We start from the raw sequence: 17,455 nt of genomic DNA, 5'->3' as shown, positions 1-17,455 counted from the left end.
TTAAAGGTACAAAAATATAGTAATTCACAAGACAGGAAGCACAAATTAGAGGAACACCTGATGAAATTAATGGAATTTATTGTAGCATATATGTTTTTTTTTCAGCTATCTTAACCTATAAATTGTCTCAGGACCACACAAATATATCTCACCACTCCTTAGTTCTGACTGATTCTATGGTGGTTACTACAACATTCTTCTCTTTATTCTTATATTTGCCTAGAACAGGTTTCCACATACATACTGTAGCATGTCTGTGGTTGGGTTGGGTCTCTATGGGTTTACTGACAACTGTATCTCCCCTCAACCTCTGTTAAACACTCTGCAGCTAAACAGCCTCTAGGGACACCCGGTGGCTTTCCTGCACCACTGGGTGTTTTAAAAACCCGCACAGAGAGATATCAACATGCTGCCGGTCTCTCTTTCTCTCTCTGTCTCTTTACCAATTAACGGCAGGCTGCAATAAAGCCCCGTGACTGCTGAGGATGTTTGCATGTACAAAAAAAAGCATTTACAGTACACTGCAAAGGATGTCACACTGCATCTAACAGGGGTAGATGCTGTGTGTGATTTTTGTTTGTACGTGAGAACATGTCAGGTCTGCTTAGTGTACCTGCTGCTGCTCACATGGTCGAGTCAGGCTCCAGAGGAGGTCCACAGCTCCCCCTGTCAGTCACCGGGGACAGTACAAGATAGGTATTTCTAAACAGCTTGAAAGCTTTATTGCCCTCCAGTAGCCTTGAACAGGTCTGTATGTGTAACTAGACATGCACACATGCAGAACACGGAGGCAAAAACACACACAGAAGATGCAATTAATCTCGTGAAGTCCAACAAACTCTCTCAAGCACTATACCTCACCTACCACCCCTCTGTTTGTCTTTCTCCAGCTCTCTCCATCTCCTTTGAGGCTGCTAAAAATGGCATATAATGTTTGTTCGCTCGTAAACGCACTGTAGAATAGATAGTCCTGAAGTGGGGAAAGGCTCTGCAAAGTCACAGTGACATTGCTGAGCCAGGGTGAGATTGTACTCAGATGAATATTCCACTGCTGAGAAATATCATTTATCAGGGGGTTACCTTTTCTGTCAGGCCATGGTTAGGATGCCCCAGACAGACGCCAGTTAAGGTCAGGGTGTGATGACTGATACTAAATGTGAAAAAAAACCTCTCTGTTTAACTTCCTTGTCCTTACTAAAACATTTTTCTTCTTTTTTTAATTTTGTGTCATATGCATGTATACTTTGAAAAACTAGAGGTGTATCTGTATGTTTGTGTGAACATTTTAATGCTTTTTTAAGGGCTCATGGGACTTGAGTTGAGTTACATTTGGACAATATGCTGCTCCCATGAGCTGCAAAGATGCACAGGATTTGCAAGTTTCACACCACCCATCGCTGTGATTATGACATCCTTTTAAGCTCCAAGCTTTTGTCATTTAGCATGAAAGGCAGTAAAAAGGAAGGAGAAAGTTAACACAATCGTGAGCCCCTCAAGCCCTTCCTCTCCCTCTCTTCATCTCCTTTTATTCACAGGATAAACTGGCAGCAGAATTAAATTACTTTTCAGAGATTGAGAATGGGAGGAGGGGAGGAGAAGAAGAGGAGAGAAAGAGGCTTCCTCTGCCCCAGAATATCACGGTTGTCTCCTTTCCCCAAAGTTGAGGGGCTTTAGAATGATTTAGAGAGAAATGGGAGGTGATAATACGACATTTTATCTGCCAAACACGAGTGGGATTCTATAATCCGCTTCAGCTCTCAGCAGGAAGAACGGGACGATTTTTCTCAGGCATGTGTCATTGGTATTGGTCATATTACGGCTGGGTGATTGTTTTTTTTGTGTCAAATGATATTTGAGTCGAAGGAAAATTAGTGGTGGGGACTTAGCTGAAGTTGAATGAATGACCTTTGTGTCCTTTTTCGAAGGACTTCCTAAAATCCTGTTTGCTTGTTTTCACATGTCTCTCCTGTCTCCTGCATAAATAAAAATGACTGAAAGTTTTGATTATATAACATTCACGAGACAAGGAGGGACAAACAACCCCAAGGGAAGTCAGGTTGTTTACTGCCTCTGTTCTTTAATCAGAACTGAGAGATTAGCACCTGAAAAGCCTGCTACGGGCCTGTTATTGCGCAAACAGGAGAGTCAGGCTTTCACGGTTTATCAGCAGTTCTTTAACATATGCATAAAGAAAGCAGCCTAGCTGTTTGTATGCCGGCGAAGTCCACAGCTCTTCCCTGCCGGCAGCGTGGTTTATAGTGCTGCTGATTTGTAATTTCCTTGTGCCCACAGGTCCCCCAGAGGAGCAGGTTGTAGCTGCTTGCCCTCGCTCTCTGCATTAACTCTCATAAATGATTGAGGAGGCACGTGTCAGCCTTGGTCTAGGCTACATAATGTAAAAAAGGCACATATCAGCTGCATAGATATGAAGAGGAAGTGGGTAACACGTGGAGATGATCTAAATCTCCAACTCTCAGAGAAAGAGCCTGCATCTCCACAATGTCAACCTTTATCATCCTATAAATAACCCTGTGATCCTTAGTAAGTTACAAGGAGACAGTCAGACCACCTTCCAGGATATGGTTTTACCTTTTTAATAATGTTAAACCTTTTGGGATAGTTTAGCCTCAGAGTGATATTTAAACTGCTGTTTTCATCATCCCTTTACTTCCTTTTTTAGACCCAGACAGGGTGGCGGGTTCAGGCCCTCCAAGGCTGATGTTGAGTCGCAGCATAAGGTGAAGGTGCCTGGGGTGCTTTCTTCAAAGGCGGGCTTGTCAGACAGCCACAGCACTCTTATGTAACTGTACGCCTGCCTCTAAACTTGACAACCAAATGTGCCTCATCAGCTGTCTTCACTGCATTATGCATGGGAAGAGTGGAAATGAGTGACTCAAATTCACTGCATCTGTCTTAAGTCAATGTCTTAGCCTGTGGCAGAGCACGTAGAGAGGTCTGGGTTGGGAGCTCGTGTGTACGTGTTTGTGTGGTCAAGGCTGAAAATCGAAAAGTGCATACAATTTACTGCAGAAGATTACAAAAAATTGTCTTCATACACTAGAGAATGAATGATGTGTACACCATGAATTCATGACTTCGTTTGGATGAGGATATACAGTGATATCTTAAATAGCTTGTCAAGAATACAGTGATCCAGTCAGTGAAATAAATGTCAGGTAAATCATATTTTCAGCTACACTTCCTCTTCACTCTTTGCTGAATTTTGTTTCCTTCACTGTTGGTACAAAGAGTTATGTTGCCTAGGGGCTTGAGTGTCCTGTTCTGTGTTTCACTGTGGCAAATGGATGGTAACTTTTTTTTTTTTTTGAGTGCAACCACTAGATGGCGCTTTAATCCCCCCCCCCCCAAAAAAAATGCTCTTGTCATTCCCTCTGTGCAGTTAATGATTAAGAGGCCCTCTGAAATCCGTGCCCCAAACACTCAAGAAACTAATTTTTATTTGCAGTAGCACCAAATGTGATGATAGTAAGAACATCAGGGGGAAAAAAATCATCCAGAGCAAAGTACAGATATACAGTAGGCTCTATTTTTCTGTTGTTAAATGATCATTTTCTCTTGGATTAAAGGATCTGTGTGAAATAGCTGCAGTTTTTCTCACTTGATTTCTCTCCTAATATCCTGGGGGTCAGGATTAAAACCAACAACTTCCTGCCAACTTTTTTCTGTAAGCAAGTGTAAGCAATCAGTCAACATGTGATCTGTTAAGCAATATCGCAGTTTCTGCATCTTCCAATTCATCCGAGTTGTTTTCTTAGATGCTAAGAAAATTAACTTTAGAAACTGCTCGAAACTTTTAACTTTACTTTTAATGTCTGATTTTATGTCCTTGTTCCTTGCGTTTTGAGTTATCTATGATCATTTTACCTTGTTGTGAAAAGCATCTTTGAGTATTTTGAGAAGCCCTCTGTAAATAAAAAGAAATGTAGTTTTAGCTTCAACTTCCATTTTTATATTATCCCGAAGGGAATTTCGGTTTGCAGGCGGGCACACAGCGAGCTCGCAGCAATCTGTAGTTAACAACATAAAAGCAGTATAACTTGAAGATTAAGACCAAATAGTGAAGTGCAGGTGTGCCGTCTCTGCTCTTAACCAGTTATACCTGCAGAATGTTTTTTTTTCCCCAGAAGGACCTCACTGCTGTGATATGATGTGTGATGTGTAATAGGGTCCCAGTTTCCACACAGCTGCCACTATTGATCTGAGAGGGGGTGATATCTACCAACTGTAAGAACTGTTTCTCCAACACAAGTGGGCATCCATGTTGTCTACGGCTACATTAAAGACAACATTGTCCATCAGGACGTACCACTTTATAATAACACAATTTCTCCGTCTTCTTTTATAATCCGAGAACTTTTTGATATTACAATGGTGCCAAAATAATCATGGGTTGTTTTATATTGTGCATGATGATATATGATAATGTTCATGCATCACGTAACCAGCCTCTGAGAAAGGGATCTGTGTGTTTCCCCGGTCTGTTTGTTTTGATCTCACCCCTCTCTCCCCATGCTCCCTGTATGTGACCTTTCCCCCAGCCCCACCCAAAGCCACATACATTTTCTTTGGGGACAAAAGCATGTCCCCATAATCCCGCTGACTCCATGGCAGTGGTCCGGTCCCAGGGCCACACCACATGAGAGACCCCCCTTGGGGGCCCATGTCCTGAAGGCTGCAGCATCAAAGAGATCCCGGGTCGGGGGGCTGAGTAGAACCTGGTTTAACCCTCCTGTGCCCTTTGCATCACAATGTGTGGGTACGTTCCCACTCTTTAACCCTCACTTTCCCCATGATATGCGTATATCAATGATGGCCCCTTCCTCCCTAACAACCTCATGTGTCCCTCCCTCCGCTGTCTGACACACAGATCACACTCTAGTTCATTTTGACTTGAAAATGTGACCTTGATTAAAGGAAACTGTGTAGGTTTTACTCCTAATTAATCCAAGCCAGGAAACTAATTACAACACTTTGGTTTTGGAGCTGAAATTGGTATTAATACTGTCTTTAGGACATCAAAACACTTTGACTGGATAAATTGCAATGGCAGGAATCAACCTGCTTTGCTGTGAGTGAGCACACAGCAAAATAATCCCTACTAATCTTCCTGCAGCTACTAGCAAATATGAATGTCATCTTTTATTATTATTCAGAAAACTAGACGTTGCCCATAAACTGTATTTTTAAGCATGCTAATCCTTCAGTAAAAAAATACACTAACTGCTGATCAGTGTACATACATTTCCCTCTTAAGACCCACTTCGTTTCCATATTAAACGAAATGTACAATGCAGATTCTTCTGGTAAGATGACTTGAAAGATTATGAACCATAATAAAATTATTTTGTCAAGGATCACTCACTGCTGATGACATTACAGATTGGCAGAAGTAGGCGACCCAAACCTTTCCTGGGAGCTTATGGTCAAGCCAACAATATTACTCCATCCATAAAGATGTGAAGGCATCACAAATCCCTTTATCTCACCGCCATTTCCACTGAGATGGCGATTATCCATGCCGTGCGAGACACATTATGCAACAGAGTAATAGACTTGCCGTTCAAAATTAATGGGATTATATTTCATTCTTTGCCGTTCTGACATCTCTATAAACTGGATTTTGCTGAGGGAAAAACTTCTTCACACTTCAAAATCTAGATTTTGCAAGATAGAATGGCTCTACATTCAGGCAGTGTGGTTCATATAGTGGAATTAATCTTATTTAATGCATTTTAAATATGCATTTTCAGTCGCTCACTCTGTCTATGGTTATTCAAATAGTTCAGCCGAAGTTTGGTTTAGGTAAAGTTAAAGAGGCATGTGGCCTGCACCATAAATAAACAAAAACACAGTAGTCTTCACTCAAACTGATGCCCAAACTCAAAGCCAGGAAGTGAAATGACACTGGAGGCATCCTCTCTAGCCAGTTTAACATAACAAAATTCATTGTATTATCACGAGTTTACTTTTCAGTGGCCGAGCAGAAGGCAACTGTTTCAAAGGGACTTGGTTAACTCGAATGGGAGGAGGAGAAGTGGAGGGCAAAGGGCACAATCTTACATGAGTTTCCTCTTTCTCTGATGCCCAATAAAATTGTGAAAGGACTGAAAGTGAACGGCAGGGATGGGGTCCTTCAGAGACACAATAGTATCTGAGAAGAGAGGAAATCTAATCAGCTTGGAGATGCTAATTTTATGGAGCACCAATTAAGGAGGGTTTTTTTATGACACTTTTTTGAGAAAAGAAAACAGCAGAGCTGTTCCTTCTCAGTTGGGGGCCCCTTGGTCAAGCGGCCCCTCTGCACTGGTGAAATGCCCCCCTTCTCTTTGCCTCAGCCTCAGCAGCATTGAGCCCAGGCTCTAATGGGATGGCACCTCCTTTATGCCTGCCCTCGCCCACATTGGGGAAATGAGGCAGTGTCTGTTTGTTGTTCTGGAAGGTTGTGTGTCCCGTTTATCACTGTCACAGAGCAGAGACACACAAAAAGAGAAGGACTGGGGGGGGGCTCTGCTGTCCAATCTGTCCTCCTTTGGCTTTATGACAACGGGCCCCACGTGGCGAGTACCCCACCCTGGACCCATACATCTCCATCTCTGCCTTTCGGGCACCGACAGCCTTTGTATCGGCTCACTCCGGCTGCCAAGATATGTGTCTGTGCCGCTAACGGGGGCCCGGGTAGAGCTCCTAACTAGACAATGACGGGAGATCCAAGACGGCCAATGTTTAACCAGCAAGTGGCCCACTCATGTCCTGGCCTGGCCCCATAGCCCTATAGCCCCCTGTGCCTTTGTGGGCTCAGAGTTAATCTTTTAAAGGCCGGAGCAGAGGCTCACCCCCTCCTGCCCACTGTCCCCCAAATATACTGCCACACAGTCACTAGAGCTGTACTTTTATGGGACCTTTTGTTTAAGTGTTGCATCCTCTGCCTTTAAGTCTACAGTGCTTCATTACCCTGATCTTAAATCTTTTTAGGAATGAACACATCATGAATAATATATTACTAGGAAAATGAAGCAGAATGAAAACTTAAAAGGATGCTTTGTACTCTTCATTGCCTCTGGTTGGTAAACATAAATAAAATCATTAATTAATATGTTGCTGGAAAGATGTTCTGCATAATAGATTATGAAGCTTATCAAGATTTAGGTTGTAAAAAGGCAGAGTTACAACCCAACCACAGCTGCCACAGGTGGACAGTTATCTGATTGGGCCAAACTTAGAGGCCTGGGCCTCTCCGAGACAGGAAAAGTCAGACAAAGAATGATATCAACTACACTCAGCCCTCGTGCCACTGAGAGGCCACACAGCCATATGACAGCAGCCTGGTGTGGCAGCTGAGAAACAGGCTTCTTGTCCTTGTGTGAGGGGAGAAATCTCAGCGTGTACATTCCCTTTCACAAAAAAGGTGGGGTCATATTGTGGCTTGCTATCTCTTTTAAGGAAGAAATGGTAGCATCTGTGTATATCATAATGTACTGATGTGCAACCACATAACAATGAAGTTAAGGATAAGGGTAATGATGGTAATTATATTACTAAGCTGTATAACTGTATAGTTCTGAAATGAGTCACAAAGTGCTTTACAGAGCATCAGCAGACAAATAAACCAAAGGAATAACATCCAACCCACAATGTAAATACAATGTGTGCAGTCAGAAATTAAAAAAAGTTAATACAACAAGCAGCAGTAATAATACAAAACCCCAGAATAATGAGAGATATAATAAAATAATAATAAAGCAAAACGTTTATTCAGAAGGGGTTCTGAAAGGTGTTTAATTAATCTAATTTTTTTTTAAAGGATAGGTTCACAATTTTTCAAGTCTGTCTTAAATTAATATCCACATGTCCATGTACACATTCAGAAAGGTTCCTGGTTGCTGTAAATGTTCCTCCTGTCCAGCTTCTCAGGAAATCCGCAAACCGCATGATTATGATGATATGGTGAAGATGATATTCATTTTGTATGAAGTTTTTTTATGTATATTTTTAATACACATAAAAAATAAATAACATTCAGACATAGCCAATATAGTTCTTAAGTCAAATGAGTGTGTTTTCCCCTCGTTAGGAAAGGCAGTCTATGTGTTGATGACTCGTACGACACGTTTGGACCAGTCGTGAATTTCTTTCGTACCAAAGAAAACTCAAGTGCCAGAAAACTGGCGAATGCCACAAATCCTCTTAAATCGCTCGTATGCACTACATGAGAACAGCTCTCATACGACTGGTTCTGGCATGATCTCCATTGTCATTTTTATTCCACGCATTCTTCTTCCTTGTCAAAACTTGGTGCCTACATTACCCACAATGCAACTCAACTGCCGACAGCTCAGTCAGAGATTTTTGGTGTTATGCCGAGCCTCTAGCTTCAAGCAGAAATGAGGAGTGAGCTACAGAAAGCCAGTCATGTCTTAGGTCTTCAATAGATGCTAAAATGTTAAGAGTCACATAATTTTATACAGGATAATGGTATCTGAAGCATAATATGAAAACATAGATTCAATGACAGCAGTATGACACAGCTCTCCTATGATGGAGACAGGTCAAGAATGCCATCCCACTTTACCCCTCCACTAGTTGACAGCAGGAGGCCTATAAACCACAGGGTCATGGCCTGGTTTTTGTCAGCAAAGCAGAGAAGAACAACACGGCCATTCTTGACTTTGTCCTTCATATTATGTGTCTGAGAGTCAGCGTGTGTGTTTTTTCATCATCTGTCAGTCTTACGGGACACAGTTACAGATCTGCATTAGGAACTGTCTATGCTTCGGCCATGTTGGACACTGGATGATAATGTGCCACAGGAGCAGATCTCCTCATCAGTATTCAGATCCAGCCATATGTGAATTAAGGTTTAATGTGCATCCGTAATCGCCCACCTGAGCCCCTTGGGTGGAGTGAATGTGTGTGTGCAATGAAAAAAAAGAAAGGGGCAGGGGATAAAGATGAAGATGAAAATGGCAGACTGAGGGGATATGACAGAATTTTTTTAAAAATAAACCCCAAAATTGTAACAGAACATTGCAGCAATACAGCTTCATAAAGCGTACTTTCGCAGGTTTTTAAATGTCCAGACGAGGCGTGTGCCCATTCAGCTAAATTGCAGTTCTCCATTTCGCTACATCAAGTTAAAAGCCAAAGAAGTCAATTGTGTGTCACTAACTAGTCTGATGCCTTCAAAAGACCAATACTTACAAAACAGACACGCTTCATTCAATGGGTCTGCAGAGGCTGTATAGAAACCAAACACATGTGGGTGCACACACGCACACTAACACACACCATTGATCAGCTCGTCAATCACGGGCCAATGAGGATGGCGAGTGGCCACCAACACTCAGGTTATTGTGTGCGTTGACCCCGGGGTCAGCGGTAAGTAGCTGAGGACTGAGCCCCACACAAAAGGACAGCATCATGTACTTTCCACATACAGTGGTGTTGCCGCCGGCACCCTTATGAATAGACACATGGCAGGCCTATCCACAGATGGGACAGGGACAAGGAGGGGGCTGTGTGTGTGTGTGTGTGTGTGTGTGTGTGTGTGTGTGTGTGTGTGCATGTGTTGCCGTGGTGAAGGAGCACAAGCGGAGGTAACAGACTGAAACAATGGTGCTGATGAAAGGCAGGAGTCGTGCCTGGGCTTCGGGGAGGGAAATTATTGGGCGAGCAGGTCCCCTGGTTTATCAGACTGGATAACGCAGAGACGAGGGGGATGGAGGAGACAAAAGGGGGGCATAGAGAGGCAGAAGTCTGCAGACCGCCGACACAAAGCCACCCCCATGCACCAGTGAGTGGCCAACTGTTCAAAAGTGTGACCAGCACAATGCCGAACAGAAATACTTTGTGTGTGTGTGTTGAGTGTAAGTGTGTGTATCTCTATAGGCTTGTGGCACGTTAATGTAATTTTTTGATTAAGTAGGATTTGCCAACTCTTTTACTCCTAATCTACAGCATCTGTGGGCCTGTTCACACCTGGCATTAACATGCGTTTTGGGTGATCCGATCACAAGGGGACAGCTCTAATTGCAGGTGTGAATGCACCCAAGATGTATTGAGATCAGATCCGTCAGACCAAATTTGGAGGTGGTCTGGGTCGCATATAGTCACATTCTTTTAGCAGTGTGTATGCGAATTTGTCCCGGGCGACACTGAAGGAGCGCCTACTCAACTGATGTCTTCTGCGTAAGAAGAAGCACGTCCTCATTCCCAAACAAATACAAGTCTTACAAATCGCATGAGCCGGCTTGGTCCACCATGTCTGAACATTTCAAAAAGCCCACAGAGATATATTGCAAGTGTGTCGAACATCTTGGGCGATTTGCTTTGCCTGGAACATGCCAAGGAATAGACCCAGTCTGTATTGTTTTAATTATGTCGTCTTCTTCTTTTAATTTCCGGCAAACTAGGCAGGGGAAGTGCATTGCCGCCCCCTGTCGATTAAAAACAAACAACGAATTTGGTCTTTGCAAACAGAAATAATGTACGTGTTTACGTGTTTTGCATATAGGGCGGGGAGGTGAGATCTGGTCACAAGTGGTCACTAGATACGCATCTGGAGATGCATTCTAAAGCCAGGTGTGAACTGACGTACTTAGAGCTGTCCACTTGTGATCGGATCACCCAAGACACATGTTAATGCCAGGTATGAACAGGGCATAAAACTCTGCTCATACATCCTTAAGTATATCTACATTTTCTTGAACTTTAATGAAGCCATGTCAATGTACTGTTGGTTTGTTAAACAAGAAGAATTGCCTCAGTGATCATCACAGTCTTTAAAAGGCCAAATTGTACCAAATCACAAAAAAACACATTTACTCTTTAGCTTTATCTAGTAATGTAGATAGTTTGGGTTATGATTGCCTAAGTTTTGAGAATTGTGTCTCCACCCCGAAGTAATGGAGATGAATGGTATTTGTGATACTCAGAGCACTGAAAATTTAAATTCACAAAGGTTCAGCAGCCTAGTATTTTTCCAGAAGGTGATTTCCCCTTTAGATAATTCACAGACCTATCTTTAAAATGTTTTCTTTATAAATATTGTAAATATCTAGTGAGAAAATACTCCCTCTAAAAACTGTTGGCAGGGTGTTCTCTGTATTAGCCAGTGTAAGAGGGACACTGCTTCTGGAAAAAGTTGAATTATTTTACATGCCATTTTTCAGTGCTGTGTGCACCGCAAATTAAATTCCATTCGTCTCCATTGTATTAGAGTGGAGGCAAAAATCTAAATCTCAAGACTTGGACAAATAAAACCAAAACTATCTGTATGATACTGGTATGTTTTTGCAGTGAACCACCTCCTTGAAGCTTCAGGTTTTTGAATACTGAATATAACAAGCGTTAAAGTTATCAGTCTGAAAAAAGGCAAGTCCTGTGTTTTTGACTTAGATGCACCCCTTGCCAATTTATTCAGAAATTCATTGTATTATAAATCGAACTATGGGCATGTGCCTGCCTGTTGCATCTTGGTTCTTTGCTTACCTCAGAGCTTGCTTTTAAAGTGAGCCCATATAACTTTTGATAAACAGAAGTACTGATTATGGGGTAATGTTAAGTAGGCAAATATAATGTCACAGTAGGGGTAGACTGGAAGAAAAGAGTCCTCAATCTGACATTTTACAGCAATATCTACCTAAAGTTTGCTAATGTAAGCCAACATTAGCCACCATATGCAGCTGGTCATACCAGACCAAGTCAGGTTGTAGCAGCAAAACTCCTGAGTGTGATGAATTGCGAAAAGGTTCATTTTGTTGCTTTAGAATTCTACTTTTCATCCATAAGAGGAAGAATGCGTTGTGTCTTTTACATAGTCTCGCTTTAAAAAGTTTTCAGGAGTTCGCCATCATTTGGTTCCCGGCAAATATCTGGACCCGGTCACTACACCTCCTGATGACGGTCTGCTTGGCAACCGGTTCTGCTCTTTCTCCTTTCACTCTCTCCCGCTCTGGCCTGCCTTTCCTCCCTCGGTGTCCCCCTAGGGTAATTGTGGGGTAATTTATGAAGTTCTAGCAGCATGGAGTAGGTCAGTGTATGGGACAGCCTGCTGACCGAGCCCCATTCAGCTCCAGAGGAGAGGGCCTGGACTTCTTTTATCCTGCCCATAATCAGTATCTCTCCCTGGGCCTGGATCCCCCTCCTGATTCCCCTCGCCCTGCAGCCCTCCTCAGCATGCAATCCTCCGTGGCTGCTTAAAGATGAAGGGGAAAGTTATTGGACTCTTTAGTGACTCATAAACATCCTAGGGGATTTTCAGAGCGCCTTTGTGTCTGTGTGTTGTGGCAGAGATAATGCAGTTGTTTCAGGCAGTGTAAATGAATAAATCACTGAGCAGTATGTCCCAGCGGTGGGAGATAACAAAGGGCAGCACTCCCTGTTCTCAGAAACACTTGTCGGCCCGTTCAGACACTTTGTGAAACAGTTTTATATCACTCTCCCCAGACATTGGTAGTCATAGGGAAAAGTTTAGATCCATGGATGAAACCAACCCAATCCCACATATCTTCTCCCGCTGATCACTTCTCCTGCTGTGATTTTGATCTCAGAGCCTTGAGCGACATTGTGAAAAATAGTGGCAAACCAAGCTGCTGCATGTCCTCTATGGGCTCTTCTGTCGACCACAAGCCCAGATTAAAGCTCAGTGTGTGTGCGTGTGTACAGAAGATCCAGCCACTGATCCTGTTAAACAATGACCAGCAGAGAGTGAAGGAAGCCTTACGGTACACAGCGCAGGTTTGCTCTTCAGATCAGCGCTTTATTGAGCCATGATAGGCCCTAATCTAGCCTGATCCTCTGTTGCTACAAGCATATGCCTGTGATAATGCCCTCATTTTCTGGTCACCTGAGCACTTTCATTGGAGTACACCCCGTGAGGCAGCAGAAAGGGGGCCTCTAAAGACTAAAAAAAAGTCTGTCACAGAGCCCTTGAATTGAATGAAGGTGGCATCCAGAGAAGAAAGTCAAACACTCTGATGCAGGGTTAAAAATTGAAGGATTATGTGGAAACATGGAGGGTGGCTACGCTTTCATTTGTAAAATGCAAAGCTTAGAGATCCTTGTGTCTCTCTGTGTGGCCCGTTGCCTCTGTAAACACATGAATAAGAATAAGAATGAGCAGGAGAATGGGATTTATCTGGCTCATGCATATAATAATGGAGTAAGAGAAGGTCTGATTACCCTCTTTTTATTCAGATAGAGCCCCTAACAATGATCCATATATGTGTTCAGGGTGTTTGCACTAGTACACAACTTCTCTTAGCTGTTTCTTCTCTTTAATATTCTGTATCTCATTTACTCATTTTATATGAGTGAAAATCTTACCAATGTAACTTCATGTTCAGATAAAGAGTGGGCTTGGAAAAATTTCTTCTGAATTTATAGATTATTTATTTAGAGCATTAAGGAACATTATTGATCGTTTTCATCTCTTTAGAGTGTGTTAAACACAATGACTGGAGTGGCACGGAACCAGTCATTAAAAGGTCTGAAAGACTGGAAAAGGATGAAATCCAGACCATTGTGTCCAACATAGTTAATTAGGACCTGACCCAATTAACAGAGAAGAGTCCAGCAGCCATGTTGGCTCCGAGCCTAACGATGGGAAAATCCATATGCTCCAAATAAATGGCCCATGTTGCCTCTCAAGGTTTCCCAATTATAATATCAGCGAATGTTGGCTGAGCCAAAGCACCCTGCGGAGCCCCCTGATGGCACTGTGGAGGGGGGTGCTGAGGACCCTCTCGATTCCCAGTCCTAACTTTTTTGTGGGTCCATGGGTGTCGGTTCTTACTTTGAGAATGCACACAGCGAGGTGCAGACCATTGTCAGCTTCAGTGCAAGTCCATCAAAATTAAAACACTACACTTGTGATTACAAATTATAAATGAGGGGCATGTACACACTGTTAAATAAACAAACTTGGTTCAGCCATTCACATACAGGTAAAAATATGGTATATCTAAGTATACTATACTTTAAAAAATGAGGTTAAAAGAATGCAGCATTTGTTGCCTCATATTGAAAAATGGATATTCAACCTTTTCACCCACTGACAGGTTAAGATGAAAAACTGTACGGGTTAAAGAATATTTTGAAATATTGGTTCAATTTTTATATCAACTAAGAATAATTATATGTTGGAAATGATATTTTTTAAGGGATGTTGATAATGTTGTTAGCATCTATGATAAGGGAACTGGAAACAGCCTCAGACACCACCCTGATTAATGCAAGGTAGCCAAAAAATGTTTGATGAGGCTGTTTGAATCTATCAAACCAACAATATACCAAGATATATGAATTTCAAGTCAGTGGTCACTCCAAATTCACTTTGACAGAAAACTATTCCTGCAACAATCCTAAAGCTGCACAAAGACGCCCACGGTTGGAGGAGAACATTAAGTAGTGTTGAGTAAATATAAACCAGGGTGTCCTACTGTGCACCAAGAGGAGAAAAGCAAACATTTACTTAGAAGAGCTGACAGATGATGAAACGTGACACATTCCAGCCACGACACCTTTAAAATGTTTCGAACATTTGAACTGAATAAAACCTTTTATGTGCAATTATTGTGCTCCAGGCAAGAATCAATACCTCATCCAAGGTCCACAAAACCAGTGTTTTTGCAAATCTCTTTTGCAACCCAGGATGGTGTAACACAAGAGCAGATCATTATTATATTTCAAACTACTGGCCCTCTAGCACTGCCTCACTGGAGGCCTTGCTTGGCAGCAAAGAGGCAGGAAATTCCTGAGCTAAGTAGAGAAATCCAGCCTCTGAACAGAGATGTTTAGAAGTCAGCTTGATCTAGCCACAAGATCAGCTCAGCAGATACACATTGGACATCAAGCCTGGTAGGAATTCATATTTTACAAATGGAAACAGTTTCAGTTTCTTTCAAGTTTATCCAAGTTTATCCAATGTTCCTGACAGCCCCATTTAATATCAACTGAAAGAATAGGTGAAAAAAGCTGAGAAAGTGCTAGTAGCTTTACAGTGGAATTAGGGGAAGACAATGCCATCCCCACTCTTTAGTATCTCTTTAACTACCTCCTCCCCAACTGAAGGACCCCCTTTCCAGTGATAGTGATGTGATTTCACAGACTGTTTGGGGAGCCAAGTCAAATTTATCTGACCCCTTTTGTTTTGAGCTCCTGGTTGAATTGTACCTAGTGTGCCATTAACGCAGCTCTTTACATGTTTAAGAACCTCATATGGTGCTTCATACCTTTCTCCAAAGTGTCTCATGGATACCATATGTAAATAAGGCCTTAAAGGCATCATATATCTGGTGTGATGGAGCAAGGCAGTAAAAACAGTGGTCTGTTTCACTCTTTAGCTGATCTGGGGTTCACACTCTCACTTTTACTTCACTTTGAATGTCATACTTGCTAAACTGAACATTTTTCTTTTTATACAGTTTTATCATCACACATATACTTTTAGTAACATGCACAGCAGTCTTTAAAGAAAGTTTGAACATAGTTCTGTTTAACTACTGGGTGAACAGCTTAACACAACATTTGATCATCCCCTGTTTTGGTTAATGTGTAGGGGGTTCATCAGGGTGGGGGGAATTGGGTGTGGGAAGGTGAAGTGGGGGCCGCAGGAAGGAGGTGTAAGAGGGGGGTGAAAGTGTGTCCCTTCTGCAATTGGCTGTGGCTCTAAGTGTCTCATTATGCGGCTTATTGTTCCTTTGTTGTGTCGGTGGTATAAATACACCCCAGTGGGCCCAGAGGGTAACAGTTTAGACTGTGGACAGACTCACTCCTGTGGACAGACTAATCATTAGACTGAACTCTGAGAGAGGTGAGACTGTGGTGCCACTACAGGCAACTGGGAAAGATTGTAAACCAAGAACTAGGAAGCATCTTTAGAATTTAAGTCCTCAGCTCAACAGAGTTTTATTTTTGGACCATTTTTAAATTTCTCCTGCTTCAACCAAGATGGATTCTGATGCTGGCTCCACCTGCAGCCGCTCTTCTTCCCCAGACCTGGTGGTGGATGACTCAGCTGGGAGCTTCTTCTCCAACAAGATGTTCCAGACATTCTGCCAAGGAAACAGAGCAGACAGCGAGGCCAGCGAGGGAAGGACGGACCGCTGCAGTGGAGGTGGGAAGACCAAGACCAGGTCTGAGCTCAGCAAGGAAGAGATGCAGGACCTGAGGCTGAAAGTCAACAGTCGGGAGAGGAAAAGGATGCATGATCTGAACCAGGCGATGGACGGCCTCAGAGAGGTCATGCCCTACGCTCATGGCCCCTCAGTCCGCAAGCTGTCAAAAATCTCGACCTTGCTGTTAGCCCGCAACTACATCCTCATGCTGTCCAGCTCTTTGGAGGAAATGAAGAAGCTGGTGGGGGATGTTTATGGAGGCAGCGCCGGCGTCCAGAGCCGCACTGCTGCCCACCCTGCTGCGCACCCTGCTATCACCCCTTCAGCCCCCACAGCCCACCTCCCTCTGCATCCTCTGGCCCAGTCCCTGCACTCTCTGGTGGGCAGCACGCCTTCCACTCTCCAGCATCACTCATCTTCTGCTCCTGCAGCCCCAGTCACGCACTCCCCTCCATCCGCCAGCTTCCTGGGTTTTCATGCTCCAGTCCAGGGCCTTCTGAAGGACCCCCTCCACCTGACAAGCTCCTACAGGCACTTCCCTGGCATGCCCTGCCCCTGCTCACTCTGCCAACCTTTGCCCACCACTACCTCCACATTGCACAGCCTGCCTATGAACAAGTGAGCGGGACTCTCTTAGAACTGACCTATGCTGTTTGAACCAAACAGCTCACAGAAGATTGTTAAAGAAACTGCTAAAATAATGGCTGGTGCCACAATTTGTACATATTGTATATATCTTCCGCCATGTGAACTGCTGCTATTTTTTTTATTATTTGTCTCTTCGGCATTGTTTATACAGAAATATTCTAAATGCACAATGGATTTTATCAGAGAAGAACAGACTGTAATTTATCTGATATCTCTGGTGATGAAAATTTGTCAGAAAATGGAACTGGTGTGTCCATTTGTGCAGGATTTCTATTTTCCTAAATTAAATTTTTTTTTAATAATAATAACTCTCATTTGCCTTCTTCTTTTCATGAATCTGATCCTGAAGTTTTGCTTTATTTTTCTGACTGATTTTCTTTCATTGGTGGTACTTCAGTCTGAACAAAAAGTCATATTTTTAAACATTTTCTGTCTGGTACTATTTCTATTTACAAGGCAGCTCCTTTATTCTGAAGGGTTCTACACTCACAAATGCACATCAGCTGTATGAAAACAATACAGCAACATCTTCTTAACTCAACAGAAGGGGTTTTATTGGTGCTTGGAAAGACAAGGGAGCTATATAAAAATGAATGATTAGGAAAGGGTGTCATTGGTTGCTAACCAGCTTTGGACAGACCCACCTCTAAAGAGCTAAAAAGGGACAGAAG

At 42.8% G+C, this 17,455-nt stretch overlaps 1 protein-coding gene across 1 annotated transcript; it reads left to right on the top strand.

Annotated features, from left to right (window-relative positions):
- Positions 1-15,969: 15,969 nt before the first annotated feature.
- On the top strand, positions 15,970-16,758 carry olig4 (oligodendrocyte transcription factor 4). The gene has a single exon (XM_040137966.1). It carries the CDS (start codon positions 15,970-15,972, stop codon positions 16,756-16,758), a length of 789 nt encoding a protein of 262 aa, XP_039993900.1.
- The last annotated feature ends 697 nt before the right edge of the window (positions 16,759-17,455 follow it).

Source organism: Xiphias gladius, chromosome 10 (genome assembly GCF_016859285.1).
Source record: "Xiphias gladius isolate SHS-SW01 ecotype Sanya breed wild chromosome 10, ASM1685928v1, whole genome shotgun sequence".
In the NCBI taxonomy this organism is placed as follows: Eukaryota; Metazoa; Chordata; class Actinopteri; order Istiophoriformes; family Xiphiidae; genus Xiphias; species Xiphias gladius.
The sequence above is the reverse complement of the archived record's forward strand: the minus strand, read 5'-3'. Positions and strand labels throughout refer to the sequence as shown.